Source organism: Polypterus senegalus, chromosome 4 (genome assembly GCF_016835505.1).
Source record: "Polypterus senegalus isolate Bchr_013 chromosome 4, ASM1683550v1, whole genome shotgun sequence".
In the NCBI taxonomy this organism is placed as follows: Eukaryota; Metazoa; Chordata; class Cladistia; order Polypteriformes; family Polypteridae; genus Polypterus; species Polypterus senegalus.
Window position 1 is genome coordinate 48,007,942 of NC_053157.1, and position 15,599 is coordinate 48,023,540.

General features: G+C 35.6%; 1 protein-coding gene across 1 annotated transcript in view; it reads right to left on the minus strand.

The window, feature by feature from the left end:
* Positions 1–329: 329 nt before the first annotated feature.
* frmd3 (FERM domain containing 3) overlaps positions 330–15,599 on the minus strand; it is a 325,166-nt gene continuing 309,896 nt past the window's right edge. Inside the window, exon 14 of the mRNA XM_039750579.1 lies at positions 330–7,940. Within this exon, the coding sequence (XP_039606513.1) occupies positions 7,321–7,940 (620 nt within the window). The 3' untranslated portion in view covers positions 330–7,320. The remainder of the gene's footprint in view (positions 7,941–15,599) is intronic.

The window sequence follows — 15,599 nt, forward strand, 5'->3', positions numbered from 1 at the left end:
CATGAAAAGAAAGAAACAATTGAAACAAACAGAGACAATATCCACTGCATATTTACAAGACAAATCAGCACCTCGTTCCTTGGTGTCATAATCTGGAAAAGAAATTTTGTGTTATATTCAGCTGAAAAATATATTGTAGAGGTTCCAGAAGGAGATGGAACAGTTGTCAGACACGTTTTCTGGCCTCCATTCCCTAGATGGCAGTTGCAAAACTTTGATTATATGGCAGTAAAGTAACAATAAGACGGAGCAACAATTTTATCAGTATTACAATTTCCATCATGCAAGACATGGTCATTTAAAATTACAGCATGAAGAGAAGAAATAGGTGTTGTAACCAGAATAGTATACATTAATTTTAATTTATGGATTTTTATTGTGGCAATACTAACATATAAAACAATCCATTTCATAGGGTGACATATAAACATTAATTCAAAATACACTTTACAAAGTTCATAAGGCTTGAGTTCCAGCATTTTTTTCAGACCATAATAAACAACTGTATTTTGAAAATCCTCCCAGAGTTGAGTTTACAAACAGAGAATAAAGAGCATAAGAATTTTACAAATAGATAACAACAAACAGTTACAGGTAAAAATACAATAAAGAGTGCTTACTTTATCTGTACAGATTTTTACTTTTCACATTGAATAAAATTGTCTAGTCTTTACCTATCCCAAGCCTAAGCACAAGTAAAGTCCTTAACTGCTACCAAAAGGTATTGATCAATTTGTTACCCTTTTACATGTTTGCTTTACATACTGTATGTCAGTTGCTAAGTGCCTTTTCTTTGACTTCTGATAAGGTCTGATTAAAATGATATTCTCAACTCTAATGTTCAGTAAGTAGACAAATCAGGCAGCTTACATTATGTTGTTTTGCTTTAAGTTTGAGTCTCTTTCTGACATGCTTTTGTCCAAATGTTAAAAAAGTTTTTATTTTAACCTTATAAATCAAAAAGTGATAATGTGGCTCATCATATGCATGAGTATCATTAAAGGATGAATTGTTTGCTCAAACTTAATTACTACTTACTGACCTTTAACAATTGAAGAAATATTGCTGGTCAAAAGAAAGGAATATTTTTACTGTCAAAAGCAATATTTTTAAAGTGGTGTGACACTGGATCATAATTAAATGTAGCTTTAGTTGCTCCTTGACATTTCACCATATTATGCATTCTAGAAAGGCGACTTCAAGTCCAAGCAGGGTTGTGCAGTTTACTGCATGTATATGACTGAAACAGAAGGACTAATAATCGATTACAGTGATGTATTGTACACAGTGTACTTTTGCACAGTCTTTAACAATTTGGGATATGTGCAGTAATTTAAAGTCTTATATCAATTTAAGAAATGTGTATTGTTGAATAAAAGTGTTAAGAAAACACACACAATGCTATAGAATGTTTACATTTAATTAAATTACATTAATATATGAGTGGAATATTATGACTAAATGCAAAGTAAAAAGATCCTTTAATGCATGTTGGCTGGAACAATCATGTACTTCCAAAACTGTTGGGCTTTTAAAGGTTAAAAAATGTCTATTAAAGGTACCTAGAGCATCACTTCTCAACTTGTTTGTGCCATACAGTACCAACTTCAATTTTCACGTCTTCATATTCTATTATACACACTACTACAGTATACATGCAACCCATAAACACCTTAAATCCATATCAAACATGCTGATGCATCCTAAAATATAGGGAAATACCTACAAGTAAAGAGAACAAAACAAATGACTGCAGGAGACATGGTGTTTCTTTGAGTGTGGTACCTACCAGGATCATGCATGTTTTCTCAAATTGCAATCACTAGTTTCTCAAAAAAGGAGGCAACATCCCAGCATGTGGTGAAAAATGTAAAATCACCTGATTCTGTACTGAATTGAAGCTAAACAAAGTTAAATGGAAAATCTGTAGTAGAGCAAACCAACCTCATTCCTCTCTTCTACTTGATTGTATTTTATTTTTTATAACATTTAACTTTTTTCGTTTAGGTCTGATTGGATGACTTTTTGTATTTAAACCTTTCTTAATCAAAATGCCCTTAGGTTAAATAGTGCATTTTCATACTGAAAACTGTTTAAAGTACAAATGTTTCCATTTTTTTACAATCCAACCACAAGCACAATAAATGAAATGGTCAAGGTAACACAGAAAGTCAGAGAAGACTGAACTGATAAGTTTGTGACTTTTTTCTTTGCATACTTGTATGGTTTTTCTCTAACTTCTATGGTCTATTTGATCCAACTAAGAAATTGTGTTTTTCTGTATGTATTTGTAGTTGTCTGGTCTTTGACCTAATATGTTTCCTCGTTTAGTGCTGCTTGCTTCTTTCTGAGGCCCTCTGGTCTTCTTTGGCTGTCTTTTACTTTACTTGAGTATTAGTTCTGCTGACCTTACATATCATTTTGCTACATTTTATTATAACATCTTCAGGTTAGTTTAACTTTTTCCATTGTCCAGACCTTTGTGCAGTGTAGTTAACTCATTTTTACATACGTTAAAACCTTAGAACAACCACCTCTGTAGTTGAGGTCTTCTACACTGAGTAATACACTACTTTCTTTTCCCTACTTCATCACTCCCTTCCAAAATGTGCTGTAACTGCAGTGATTACAATATACTCACCCCATTAGCAGTGAGGATAGTTTAAGAGGACAGGCACTTCCCTTTTTAAACACTGTGTCAATTGTATTTTCTGCACATAACCTTCCTTACCAGAACTGCTAGTAGCAGTACCACAGGTACCAGCATTAACAGGACTTATGTGGCTTCATCCCATGACCCGATTAGCCAAACAGATCTTTAGCCTTATTTATTCAATGAATAATTAAATGCCACTGACCATATTGTTTCTATCCTCTGCTTGTCTGCACTGTCTTTTCTGTTCTACTTAGCTTTGTCCCCTGCCACTTTCCTCCTATGTTTTCTCCCTGGTTGTCCTTGACTCATACAGTGAAGTCTACAGACTTCTATCTTTTGACTAAGCATCTACTTTGTCATAGTCTTGTTCTTTTAACCCAGATGAAAGAGTAATGCTCTCCATTTCTGCCTTTTGTGTGCTCTCTTTTTTATGGCACTAGTGTTTTTGCCATTTTTTGCAGTTTTTTCTTTATTTTGAGATCTATTGAATATTCCTTTTATTATTTCATCTTATCACCTATACTAGATGTAAATGGTAGTGCTAAATATGTTGGTTGTTCTACAAGAAATTAACTACAGCACATTTAGAAATGTATATATAGGTTCACTTTTATTAAGATCTTATAATAAATGAAATGTTGTATCTACATTATTATATATATATGAAATATTGCCATGGTAAAATCATGCTGACTGCATGTAATGATGTTACCATAGGAAAATGGAACTTCATAAATGTAAAATAAGTTTTAAAAGGTACTGTATATGGAAGACAAAATGTAACAATGGAATGGTACGTAACATATGAAGCAAATGTATAAATGAAGTCTCCAAATGTGCTGAACCAAAGTTTATCTTCTTCTTCTAGTAAAGAAACAAGATATTCAGTTAAAACAGAGACTGACCCATGCTCTTGCCTGAACATCTTTACTTCACAAACTACACCTTGGACCTGTCTGTGTTGTATTTGTTTTTATATACAGGTTGCTTCTTGCCTTGCATTAATTTCTTCTGGGATATCTGACCCTGACCATGAATAGGTTCACAAAATAGATGGGTAGATGGACTGATAATTTGTGTATGATAAAGGATCACCCCAAATACTGCCCTCTAGAATCACTCCGCATGGCCATCTCACAAAGAAGGGCAGTATGAAACAATAGCTAGATTAGTTGCTTACTTCTATACTTCATTCATTCATCCTTTTATTAGGTAATCCTACAATGTCAGTACAGATTTACAAACAGTTAGAATATACCCATCAGCAAGCAATGGGTATAGCAGGCCATGCTCATGTACCACACACAGTGGACCTATTTAGAGTCGACAGTCAATCTAGACTACACAACTTTGGGTTTTGTGATGAAATTCAAGCAAACGCAAAGTGAGCATGCAAAATCAAACAGGCAGTGACAAGGCTAGACATCAAAACCCTAGTCCCTGAAGCTGTGAGCCCTACCCAGCACTATTCATTGTAATTAATATTTTGTATAGCCCAAAGTTTATGAATTCATTTACCCCTTTGGATGGTAGTATGCTGATGAAGATGTGATATTTGGTTTGTTTTAGATGTTACCCTTCAGAATTACTGGCATTCAAACAGAATATTGACAATTTTATCTGAAAATAATTTGATTCAAATATAATGTACATTTTACAATATTTAACTGACAAAAAAAAATGTAAAAATCTTTTTTTAATGATTTGATCTGTGTTACTGTAATATTAGCCTGAATGTGCCTATTAAATGAATTATGATGTAATTAAAGTAGCTTCAGGAACAAAGATTATTAGATCACAATTAATTCCACACTGGTGTTGGTTGCATCAGGCTCCTCCTGTTGTATGCCTGTTCCCCATAGCCTACATACAACTTTTGAGTCACATTCTGGCATATTTTACTATAACCAGAAATATCAATGATGACCCAAAGATGAAAAGCCTTCATTCTGAAACCAGATAACAATTTTTAGTACAGAGACTCTGTGCTCAGTACAGATAAAAAAACAGTCAGTTAGATCAAAAACATAACAGCAACTTACCAACACATAGTTTTAAACATGTCTACATTTTTAAATTAAATACTTGTTTAATGTGTATTTCTCACAAACTACAGGTATGCTTAAATTGAACAAATCTGTTTTCATCTCAATCATTATGATTGTGCTATGTTCTTCTAGATGTATATTTTACTTTTCCTCTCTAATGGCAGTTATTTTCAGATTGCATTTTATTCAGTTAAAAAAATAACTCATTCTACTTGCATGAATTTTTCATCTACTATCAAATTTATAGCATTCCCTATACAAGTCCTGTAAAATTTACCAAACATTAAAAATGATCATAATTCTCCTTGCCAGTTTTTGCAACAAATCTGTACATGAAATAATTAAAGTAGGCTGTTTTGACTAAAAAAATTCCTGAAATACTTGATCACATAAAAATATACAAAACATTAAAAAGAGCATAAACAAAGTTGCTTGTATAGGCCATGGTTACGGTTTTAAATTGAGTGTTGCTTTCAAAAACAGTGCAAGCTTGTTTTGTATAATATGGGGGGAACAGTTTTGAACAGTACAGTTATTTTGAATAATAAGTATTAACCCATCACTTTAATACATTGGTCTCTATATAAAGGGAGTTTTACAATAACAAGGAAAATGTACATTATAAATAATTATATTATGAAGTACATTTACATATATCCAACTAGACTCTCCTGGCCACGACTGCATTAAGGCAGGAAATCACCCTGGATGGGGTTACAAGGTCATTGCAAGATACACTCATGCATATGCCTTTGCACCATGAAAATTTTGAGTCAGAAGTAAACATAAAGTGTACCTTGGGATTGTGTAAGGATATAAGAGTTATCAGACTAAACCTATGTAAACACAGCCAGAAGAAGAATAAACTCTTCATTGAAGGCTTTCAGTACAAAAAAATGAGACAGAGTTGAAAAATTGTGAGTGGAAACTTTTCATCATAGCATTCAAAACTTTATATGTTATAGTGCAGCTTGTACTTATTGCAATACCTCCCTTCTCCCACAGTCCATAACAAACATCATTAGGACGTTTGATAGCAACGCTTATCGTTGTCCAAAACATACACATAACAAGCTGGGAAAAGGGGTGTCTGCTATACCCTCCACAGCTTGTAGCTGATGTGATCATCTAAAAAAAAGACCTGCAACCAAGATGAAGTGAATTATCTAGAACATTATTAAATTCAGGTTAGTGCTGTTTTGTGAAGAACTATTTAGTTTCCATCCAAAATACATGTTCTTGTTTAGTGTTTAAAATTTGATAAAAAGAAAAAAAATAAACTCTTGGTGAGCTGACCTTTGGGCACTTTTTTCACTTTCCTTTTACTCTCATCAAACCAAGTTAAATTAGGGATAAAGAAGCAATTAACTGATTATTGATCCACTCAATTGTAACAAACGTTTGTATGGGTTGGCTCTGGAGGATACCTGTGTTTTCAATTCCATTGAGTTTATTAAGGTGTTTTACACTCTCACAGTCTATTGATCTTCACAGTTTTTGATAATACAAACTATGCACAAAATACTATTAAAAGAAAAGCAAAACAATAAATAATATCTTGTATTTCTGAATTTACCAATAAAACAATACTGAATAAAAGGATGTTTTGCTACATGCCGACTGTCCTTTATATACCCTTATTAGAAAAAAGTACTTTAAATACATTAAATAAAATCATAAGCCACACAGATAAATGCACTTTATAATCTATATTGACAACAACAGAGCCTGATCCTTTTTGCAATCCTTAGACAGTATTCATTTTAGAGCTGCATTAGATAACATGCAAATACACGTTATGACTATGCGGTTTGATTGTTGTCACCTCATCAAGTAGACTCGTCAGTCTTTATTAATCCTATAGTAATGTATCAGTAGATACAATAGGCATTATCAGCAAGGCATGAATAATAATAATCCTGTTGTGTATCAATGTCAAGATTTTTAATTGATGTGTTATGCATTGCTATTCATAGACTACTTACTTGTTAATGAATCACCTTCATACAGTAAATCCATCCATTCATCCATTTTCAAAATTGTGAAACCCCTTCTAGCAGTGCTTGGCCAGGTGCTAGAAGGGGTCCATCATTTACTTACTCATAAGGGTCCAGTTTAGAGATGTCAATTAATGTTACTTGTGTATTCTTGGGGTAAGAAAATCCTTGACTACCCATAGAAAAACACAGAGATTTGATAGGATAGTGCAAACTCTACTTACACAGTGACCGGGCCAAGGTTTCAAACCCACTTGTCACTATGTTACTCATACTTCTACATTTTTCAGTTTATATTGTATCCTGCAACCAGTATCTTCATATGATTAGCTGACCTGTAAACTCTTATTCACCTTTAATGTGCATGAACATAAATATCAGTCATTATGAGGCTGACAATAAATCTACCAAACCTACTGGTAGGCTCAATAGATACTCATTCAGTATCATTCATAACCCATACACATTAGAATTTAATCACACAAATTCTAGCTGCTCTGTGATATAGTAAAGCCACTACCGAATATTTATCAATCAATACAACCTTGCAAGTAATTGAAAGCAACTCTCTTTTTGATGCTTAACATTAGTCAGGGTAAGACCTTTGCCGTCATTAACTTCAGGATGCTCCCATTGTTTCCAGAATGTAGCTTATTTTACAAGTCACCCACTGGCGGAGGGGGCAGTAGTACTCATAATGGAATTGCTCAAATTCAGGAGTCTGGCGAATCTCATGGAGGAAGGAAATATCAATGTCTGATTCCAAAAGTACCAAGAGGAGTGGTACAACCAGCAACAACAGTCCGAGTCCCACAGCCAACAGCTGAATGAAGCTACGTACAAAGGCGTTCAATTGCTTGTTGCCAGTGAGAAGCTCATAACTTTGGCCCAGCAACCATCTTACCTCTTGCATTTCTTCCTCCTCTGCAACTAAGAATGCTCTCTCGTCCGCATCCAATTCTTCAAATGAATCCCTATCAGGATCCATGTCCTTTCCTGGCTTTACCGGATTATCAAAAAGCAGATCAATGCCTCCATCTTCTACTGGTGTGGGCATGACACTTGAACAAGGGTTGTACATGAGCTCAGAGATTGTAAGGGCTTCATCTTCCTCCTCTTCCTGTTTGTCTTCAACACATACCTCTGGAGATATGCTTTCTGGCTCCTCTCCAGGGTCTGTTTCCGATGGAGTCCGTTTATGTGGGGTGAGGTGCATGGTGTCCCGCAGTGCCAGCAAACCTAATAAGACATAAAAGAAACGCTTTGTAGTTAAACAAAATATAATAAACATTCTCAAAAAGGCCTGATAAATAAATACATATGAGATAAATTTAAGACACAAATACACTACTTCAGTAACGTGAGTGGCCATTATTCAGTTGGCTTTGATTGAATAAAAAAGCTTCTTCCAATGCAAAATGCATAGTCAGAAAACCCCTCATAATGCTAGTAAAGTCATGTTCTAAGACTCCCATCATTTCAAATGCAAAGAACATAACATCAGTGGTGAAGATATTTTGTGGAAAACTTTGGTGTTTTGGTAAGGTTCTCCTTGGAAAACAGGTACTAACGTAACAGACAAGACAAATATAACAGTAACTATGTACAAATTAACATGAAAGTTACATAAAATATTAAGAGACTGTTTTCCAGGATTAGGGATTGACCCTGGAACCAGGCATGAGGGAGATGAGTATCCACAATGTTCACATTTGGAATTTTGGAACACTGGATGAAACCAAAAGAGAGTGAGAATTTGATGCTGAAAAGAATGAAGGCTAGCCTGACCAGCCCCATACAAATACCATTCATAGTTCTAAAACTGGATCAATAGATTAATTTTGTGTTTTAATTATACATTGTTAAAATATGCTGTAACCAATTTGAATTGATTTATAGCATTGAGATGTGTCATGAGTCCTGTAATAGAGTGGCAGTTTGGTTTATGTGTTGTGTACAATGCTATCAGGATGTTCTGACCAATCACAGCTCTGGAGAAAAACAACCTTTGTTTTATATAGTGCATTTTATAGCAAATGCTAATTCAAGGCATGTAACAAGTACAGATACACAGTACATATGTTCATACTTCCTTTTATAGCTGAAGCAGTCCTATTTTGAGAGATTTGTTTAGGGTCAGAGAGTAGTTCAGAGACAGGAAACAAGCCTGTTTTCTTTTTGCTTAAAGTGTACTTCCTTAGCTACTACATTCACGTGCCTTCTAAAAATGGAGCATAAAACCTGGATAAATTGATGAAGCACTCCACACTTATGTTAGGGCTATTTTCCAACGTCCAGATACGGTTTTAGGTGAATCAGAAAGTGCTTCACCACTTCACAGTAGACAGAAAAGCACTGACATTGTGGGCAGTAAGCAGAATCAACTACCCCAGCTTAAAAGTGATCAGGCTGTTATGTTATACAAAGAAGCTAGCCTTTCATATTTTAATGAATATAAGTTTTCTGTCTGTTTTCAAAAAGAAAGAGCTCAACGTACAGTTTAGTTTTGATGACTACACATCAAAACATTATAAGATCGTATTTTTAACTTTAAGCTTTTTTTTTTTTTAAAGGTATGCCAGTGACAACAGAACCTATGTATACATAGCAGACTGAAATCCATTTTGTGCATCCACTCTTTTCAATTCTTTGTAGTGGAGAGCCAAAGCCTATTTTTGTAGCATTGCTGTTCGTCATTTCAAACAGCATGTCAGTCTGCCTCTTGGCCTATGAAAAACAGGTCTGTATTGTGAGCAGATGTGCAAGCAATCCATCTGAAAGTTCAGGTTTTACATCTGACCCCGGGAAAGCCAACTGTTGCTTGAGGACTGAGCTCATCAGACAGAAGTGCCACATTTATAAACGCTGAGAGGCAGAACAATGCTAAAACAATGACTAGATCTTCCCAAAATATGCACTGGATGGCATTTTGGTTCTATAATCATAACCAGGCTCTTCATATTTTAATTATTTTCTTTACTTGTTAAAACATTTAACACCAAAAAAGACTATCTGTTCATTCTGTATTATGAACTCTGTGAATGAGCACAAACATAGTAAGCATGAACTAAAAATAAGAATGAAGTAAAGTCTACCACATGAAGTCAGCAGTCTAGCTTAATTAGGTACAATTAATTCATTCTTCTTTAGGTATAACATATATGAGTGTACCTCAGGCTGCCCATCCCTTAATTTTACACACTTGATTTTAATGCAGGAATGAAGGGACATAATGTTTATTCCGGCAAGAGACAGGAACCAAATATGGCTGGGATACCAGTTCATCATAAGACACACCCTAACTTATTCATATTACTGCAATCTCAAGTTGCTACTTAAATGTTGGACACATCTTTGCAATATGCCTGTAACAGGACCACAAAGAGAAAACCGCACACTCAAAAAGTACATATAAAAACAACTGTGGTCTTGTGCTGTTTACTTTCTTCACTCATGAACAAAATCCCAAGACTCTTAAACTCCTTCACTTGAGGCAGCACCTCATCCCCAACCTGGAGAGGGCACTCCACCATTTTCTAGATGAGAACCATGAACATGAAGGTGCTGAGCCTCATCACAGCCGCAAACAGCCCTAATGCATGTCTAGGGTCACAGCTCAATGAAGACAACAGAGCCACATCGTCCAGCAAAAAGCAAAGATGTGATCCTCAGACCACCAAACTGGACACCCTCCACTTCTTGGCTCCGCCTAGAAATTCTGTTCAAACAAATTGACAAAGATTAGCCCTGGCTGAGTCCTATGAGTCTGACATACTGTTGGCAATGCAAAACAAGCTTTCGCTCTGGTTTTACTGGGACCAAATATCCCACAACAGCTGGCCTGGTACCACATAATCCTGTAGACTGGTTGGGCATACTCCCATGAACCATCCAGAATCCTCCTAAGGGTAAAACGCTGGACCAGTGTTCCGAGCTAGGGACGGAATCTGCATTCTTCTTCCTGAATCTAAGGCTTGATCAAATGCAGAATCTCTCTTTCCAGATTCCTGGCATAGGCCTTCCCAGGGAGGCTCAGGAATGTGATTCCCCCTAAAGTTGGAACACAACTTCCAGTCCCCTTTTTAAAGATGAGGGCCACCATCCCCATCAGCTGAGCTGAACGGTGAAGCTCTTATTTTACCAGTTGATATACATTCCTACCTTCACCAACATTCACCAATAGTCAAGAGCTTTGGGTAGTGACCGAGAGAACTAGACTGTGGATACAAGTGGTATTCAGCTTTAGAGATAGGGTGAGAAGCACAGACATTCGGGAGAAGCTCAAAGTAGATCAGTCTGCATTGAAAGGAGCCAGTTGAGGTAACCGCAAATGATGCCTCCTGGATACTTTCCTTGGGTGGTGTTTTGGACAAGTCCAACCAGGAGGAGACCTTGAAGAAGACCCAGGACACACTAGAGAGATTATATTTCTTGGCTGGCATGGGAATGCCTTGGTATCCACTCAGAAGGATTGGAGGAGGTGGCAGGGGAAATTGATATCTGAGCATCACTGATTACACTGCTGCCCCTGTGACCTGAATCCAGATAAGCTGCCGAAGATGGATGGATGGATAGAGAAACAACTGTGGTATATAATCTTACAAGTGCCCTGGGATATTCTTCACTACAGAAAGGTGCAATATAAAATACATTTTGCTTACATAAGAACTTCCACCTATTTTTTCAATCAATTAAAATTCAGTATTTTGTGTTGGATGCTACTATTGCTGTAATTGGTGCAAGGATAGAAATGCACAAGGGAGTGAAAACACCACCACCACCAACAACACATACTTCTATAGCACATTTTCACAGAAGTCATTTAGCTTAAAGTTACAAGGTTTTAACGAAAAATTTGCAAAAAAAGAAAAAGAAAAACAACAGTTTAAATGAATAAATAAATATATGAATCAATTAATAAAATACCAAAAATAGTAAATAAGAACAAATCAAAATGAGTAACTGACAATGTACAAACAAAGAAAGCAACAATGAAACTCTGCAAACAACCTGAAAGCGTATTTGTGGACTGTAGTTTGTGCTAACTACACTGAATATGTATGCCAACATGGGAATACTCCTCATGAAAACAATTCAGCTCTAAACTAAGCTTGAGTCTTAAGGACTTTGACAGAAACAGGCAAGTAAGGCTGGAACTCTACAGTAACAGTGAGAGGGGAAAAACAATAGACATTCTGTTTAGTGTAAATAGTAAGAGTGTTAATGAAAATTCTTAAAACATTATCAAAAAATGAAATGACTTATCCATTTAGTTATAAAAGCTATCCAGAGTTAAATCCTTATATGCCTCGTACAGAAGCTTTAATATATGGTGTGCTTTCTGAATAATGACAGTCTGTGTTCCATCATTACTGTAACTGTTAATGGAAATCTTTTTCAGACCATGTTAAACGTATTCATTCCAATTCACGGTACCATCCCAAGAAGTGAATTTACTTTAACAGCAAGATGTATAAAATCAGTTTAAAAATACATAACCAACCTCAATGATAAAACAGTCCTTCTGTCCATCCATCTTCTAATTAATAAGTTCATGTATCATAAGACAGGATTATCCATTGTGGGGAGCACTTGCACACACACACTCCATACAAAATTAATTGAGGAAAAAGAGCACTTGGGAAAAATCCAAAAGGATACAGGAATAATGCAATATGTGTATAATACATTCCTGGGCTCATATTTGAACCAAAGTCTTGTGGAAGTGCACTGCACCAGAAATAATTCTTAACACAAGACAAATAACATGGACAAAATAATGACACTAAATAAAAGACTGCATGGTCTGTGAACTTAAAATTTCAACCATCAATACTAATCTCCGTGTGTGTGCGTGCGTGTGTTTGTGTGGTTGGGGGGTGGGGGGATGGTGGGGAGGTGTGTGTTTGTGTGTATATGTGTAAGTTTGTTCAGTCCATCTGAGCAATTTGATTGGTCAGTTTGGCTTTGGTAGCTTAGAGGTAGGGACAATGACACGATAATCAAGGAGTCCAAAGTTCGATTCCTGATTGTCCCAATTTTATTTTTTTTTTGATTTTTACAAAAACAAAAAGGCTAAAATGGAGTATTTGCATGTCTACAAAGCGAACAACATACCAAGCAAAACTGGGTTGCTAAATACTAATAATGCATAACCCGAGTCACTTTCAAAGACTGGAATTACTTGCAAGAATACAAATGTCTTCACAGCAGTTAATGGGGTACAATCTACCATTGGTGGCAGTCAAAAAGTGTACACAAGTTGAGCAGTGTGGCCCAGAATGACAGAGTCTTCAGAAGCTTTATGGGAATGCAATTAAGAGAAAAAGTGCAGGCCAAGAGAAGCTGAGACACACAGGGATACTGAGGAATAGTGTAGGAGGATCACCAAAGGTACATGTTGGACAAGAGATATCAAATATGAAATATTTTTAATGTATTCTATTTTCTGACTTCAAGAGTTAAGTGTAACAACAAAACTGGTTAAAACATTCATCAATATCAACATAATGTAACTGAACATTTATTTACAGTATTTCCAATGCTTTCTTTCTACAGAGAGTTTTGATAGTTTCATGTACCATTCATCTATCTAGTCATCTTCTATCAGACTAAAACATAGACACAGAAACCAGTAATGAATGGTATATCAATACACTACATTGCAAACTTAAACCAGAACAATTTACAGATGCCAGTCAGCCTAACCAACATGTCTGTGAGATGTGGGAAGAAAGCCAGTCTAACTTGGGTAAATTCCCTGACAACACGGGAAAAATACTAACTAGCCTTAGAAATTAAGCCAGTCTCTGAAGGTGCTAAAGCAGTTGCACTGTGCCCCATATGTAACCAATACATTAGAACTGGTCTTTCAGTAGCAATAAAAATTTCATGAAATAAATATAAAGGAAGACAGCAGTCTTACAAAGAATCACAAAGGAAAACTACAAAAGTATAAAAAGAACAACATAGAAAATATGCAATGTGCAATGCAACAAGTTACATACTGGAAAAATGGAACAGTAGCAGTCAGGCAATAAGTGAGCCTCAGCTGCTTATGGTACATTCTGCTTACTGTTAAAACTCTGAACCCATTGCTTTGGGTTTAGTTGCTGCAGAATAACCTGCATTGCCATAAAAGCATGACCAATTTGGTGCCTGAGGTTTTCAGAATTCTATACTGCGACACAGACTTTATTAATATATTGTTAAAAATGGATCTCAGAAAAATGATACTAAGTCATAAACTATGATTATTTTTGTCAAAAGCCTCTGAAATGTTCTTTGTGTCTTTAAATCATGTTTTTCATAGCAATAAAATTCAATTTACTTATATAACACTAATAAAGAGAAAAAAATTCTATTTCAAAAGCTCTCTTGCCATGAGTTAAAACAGACAAATCACCGTTCATGCAATGTTTCATTGATATAATACATTATAATATATATTTGGTTAATGATTAAGTGGGTGTGCATTTCAGAAAATGTATTACTAGTCAATTATACCTGTTTTAATTCAGTAATATTGATGTGTAATATTGTAGCATATTTTGAATTTAAAATGATAAAACTGACACAGCATAGAAAACAAAAATAGGAAAGCATTTACCTTTTCCGGAAATCTTTGGTCCATGACCTAACAGTCGAACATACACATCTCTGGCTGTATAGTTTGCTATTCGCAGGTGAACACTTCTTCTAGTTGTGATTTTAAGTTGGCATTTTACCATGGTGACTTTTGAATTAATTTCTATTTATTTTTTATGTCTTCAAACTTGTGCTGTTCATGCTGTTTATGACCTTTAGGGAAGACAGCTAAAAGTTGTGCAGGACAAGCTGGAATCCTCTAAGAATGAATCAAATGACAGCACCATGGAAGGGCTAACTAAGATATGGCACTAGGGAGTGGATGATCCATACGTAAGAAGTTATTTATATAGCTTACATTCACTGCTTTGCATGGATTAGTAAATAGCACATGCTGCTGTTTTACTTCCAACAAAGATTTGGCCAGCTGTATACCAGTTGTATACAAACTATTCAGCTATTCAATATTGCTGGTTTTTTTATAAGCAGGACTGCTAAATGTAATTATAGCACAAAATTTAATTAATAGTGCAAGTCTAAGGGCAATGGACTAGTTCAATACACTATTCCCATTAAAGCTGTGAGAGGAGATAGTTTCAAAAACAACCAAGGCATTCACAATAAAGGATAAAAGAAAAGATACAAAAATATACAGTGAATCCATCAGTCAGTTTCCTCAACCTGTTTTTTTTTTTGTCATTTGAAGATGACATGAAAATGAAGCTTGTGTGTAGATATGAAACCAGCCATGAACTGGATGCCAGATTATCACGCACACAGACCAGGTCAGTTTAGAGTTCTCAATTAATGTAAGATCCTTCTTTTTGAAATATGGGAGAAATATCATGTAAGTGATGTGCAATCTCCACACATACAGTGATCTAGATCACTAAAGCTGTGAGACAACCATGCCAGCTACTGAGACACTCAGTGATACTGGGAATGGGAAGATGGGAATGCAAGGTAACTATGCAGTTACAAGAAAAGAATGGCATGTCATACGAGTTAGGGTGTGCTCCTGCACCCTCAGAACTCCACTTCCTAAACCAGTAAGCCCACCTGTAAAACACCCTGAGGTATTCATGAGGATTTCTAATCAAGCAATGTTAGTGTTGCAGCTCAGGACCCAAGTTCACTTGGCACAGGTATAGGTGCATGTAATCAAGTGGCTGGTCTCAGCAAAACATTTTTTATGATAAAGATATTCCATACGTCATAAAAAGTTGCCCACTGGTTTATGCTTGTGTCTCAAAGCTTCATGTAACTTATTTGATTCCCAACACTCTGACTGTTTAGATGCATGGACACTTT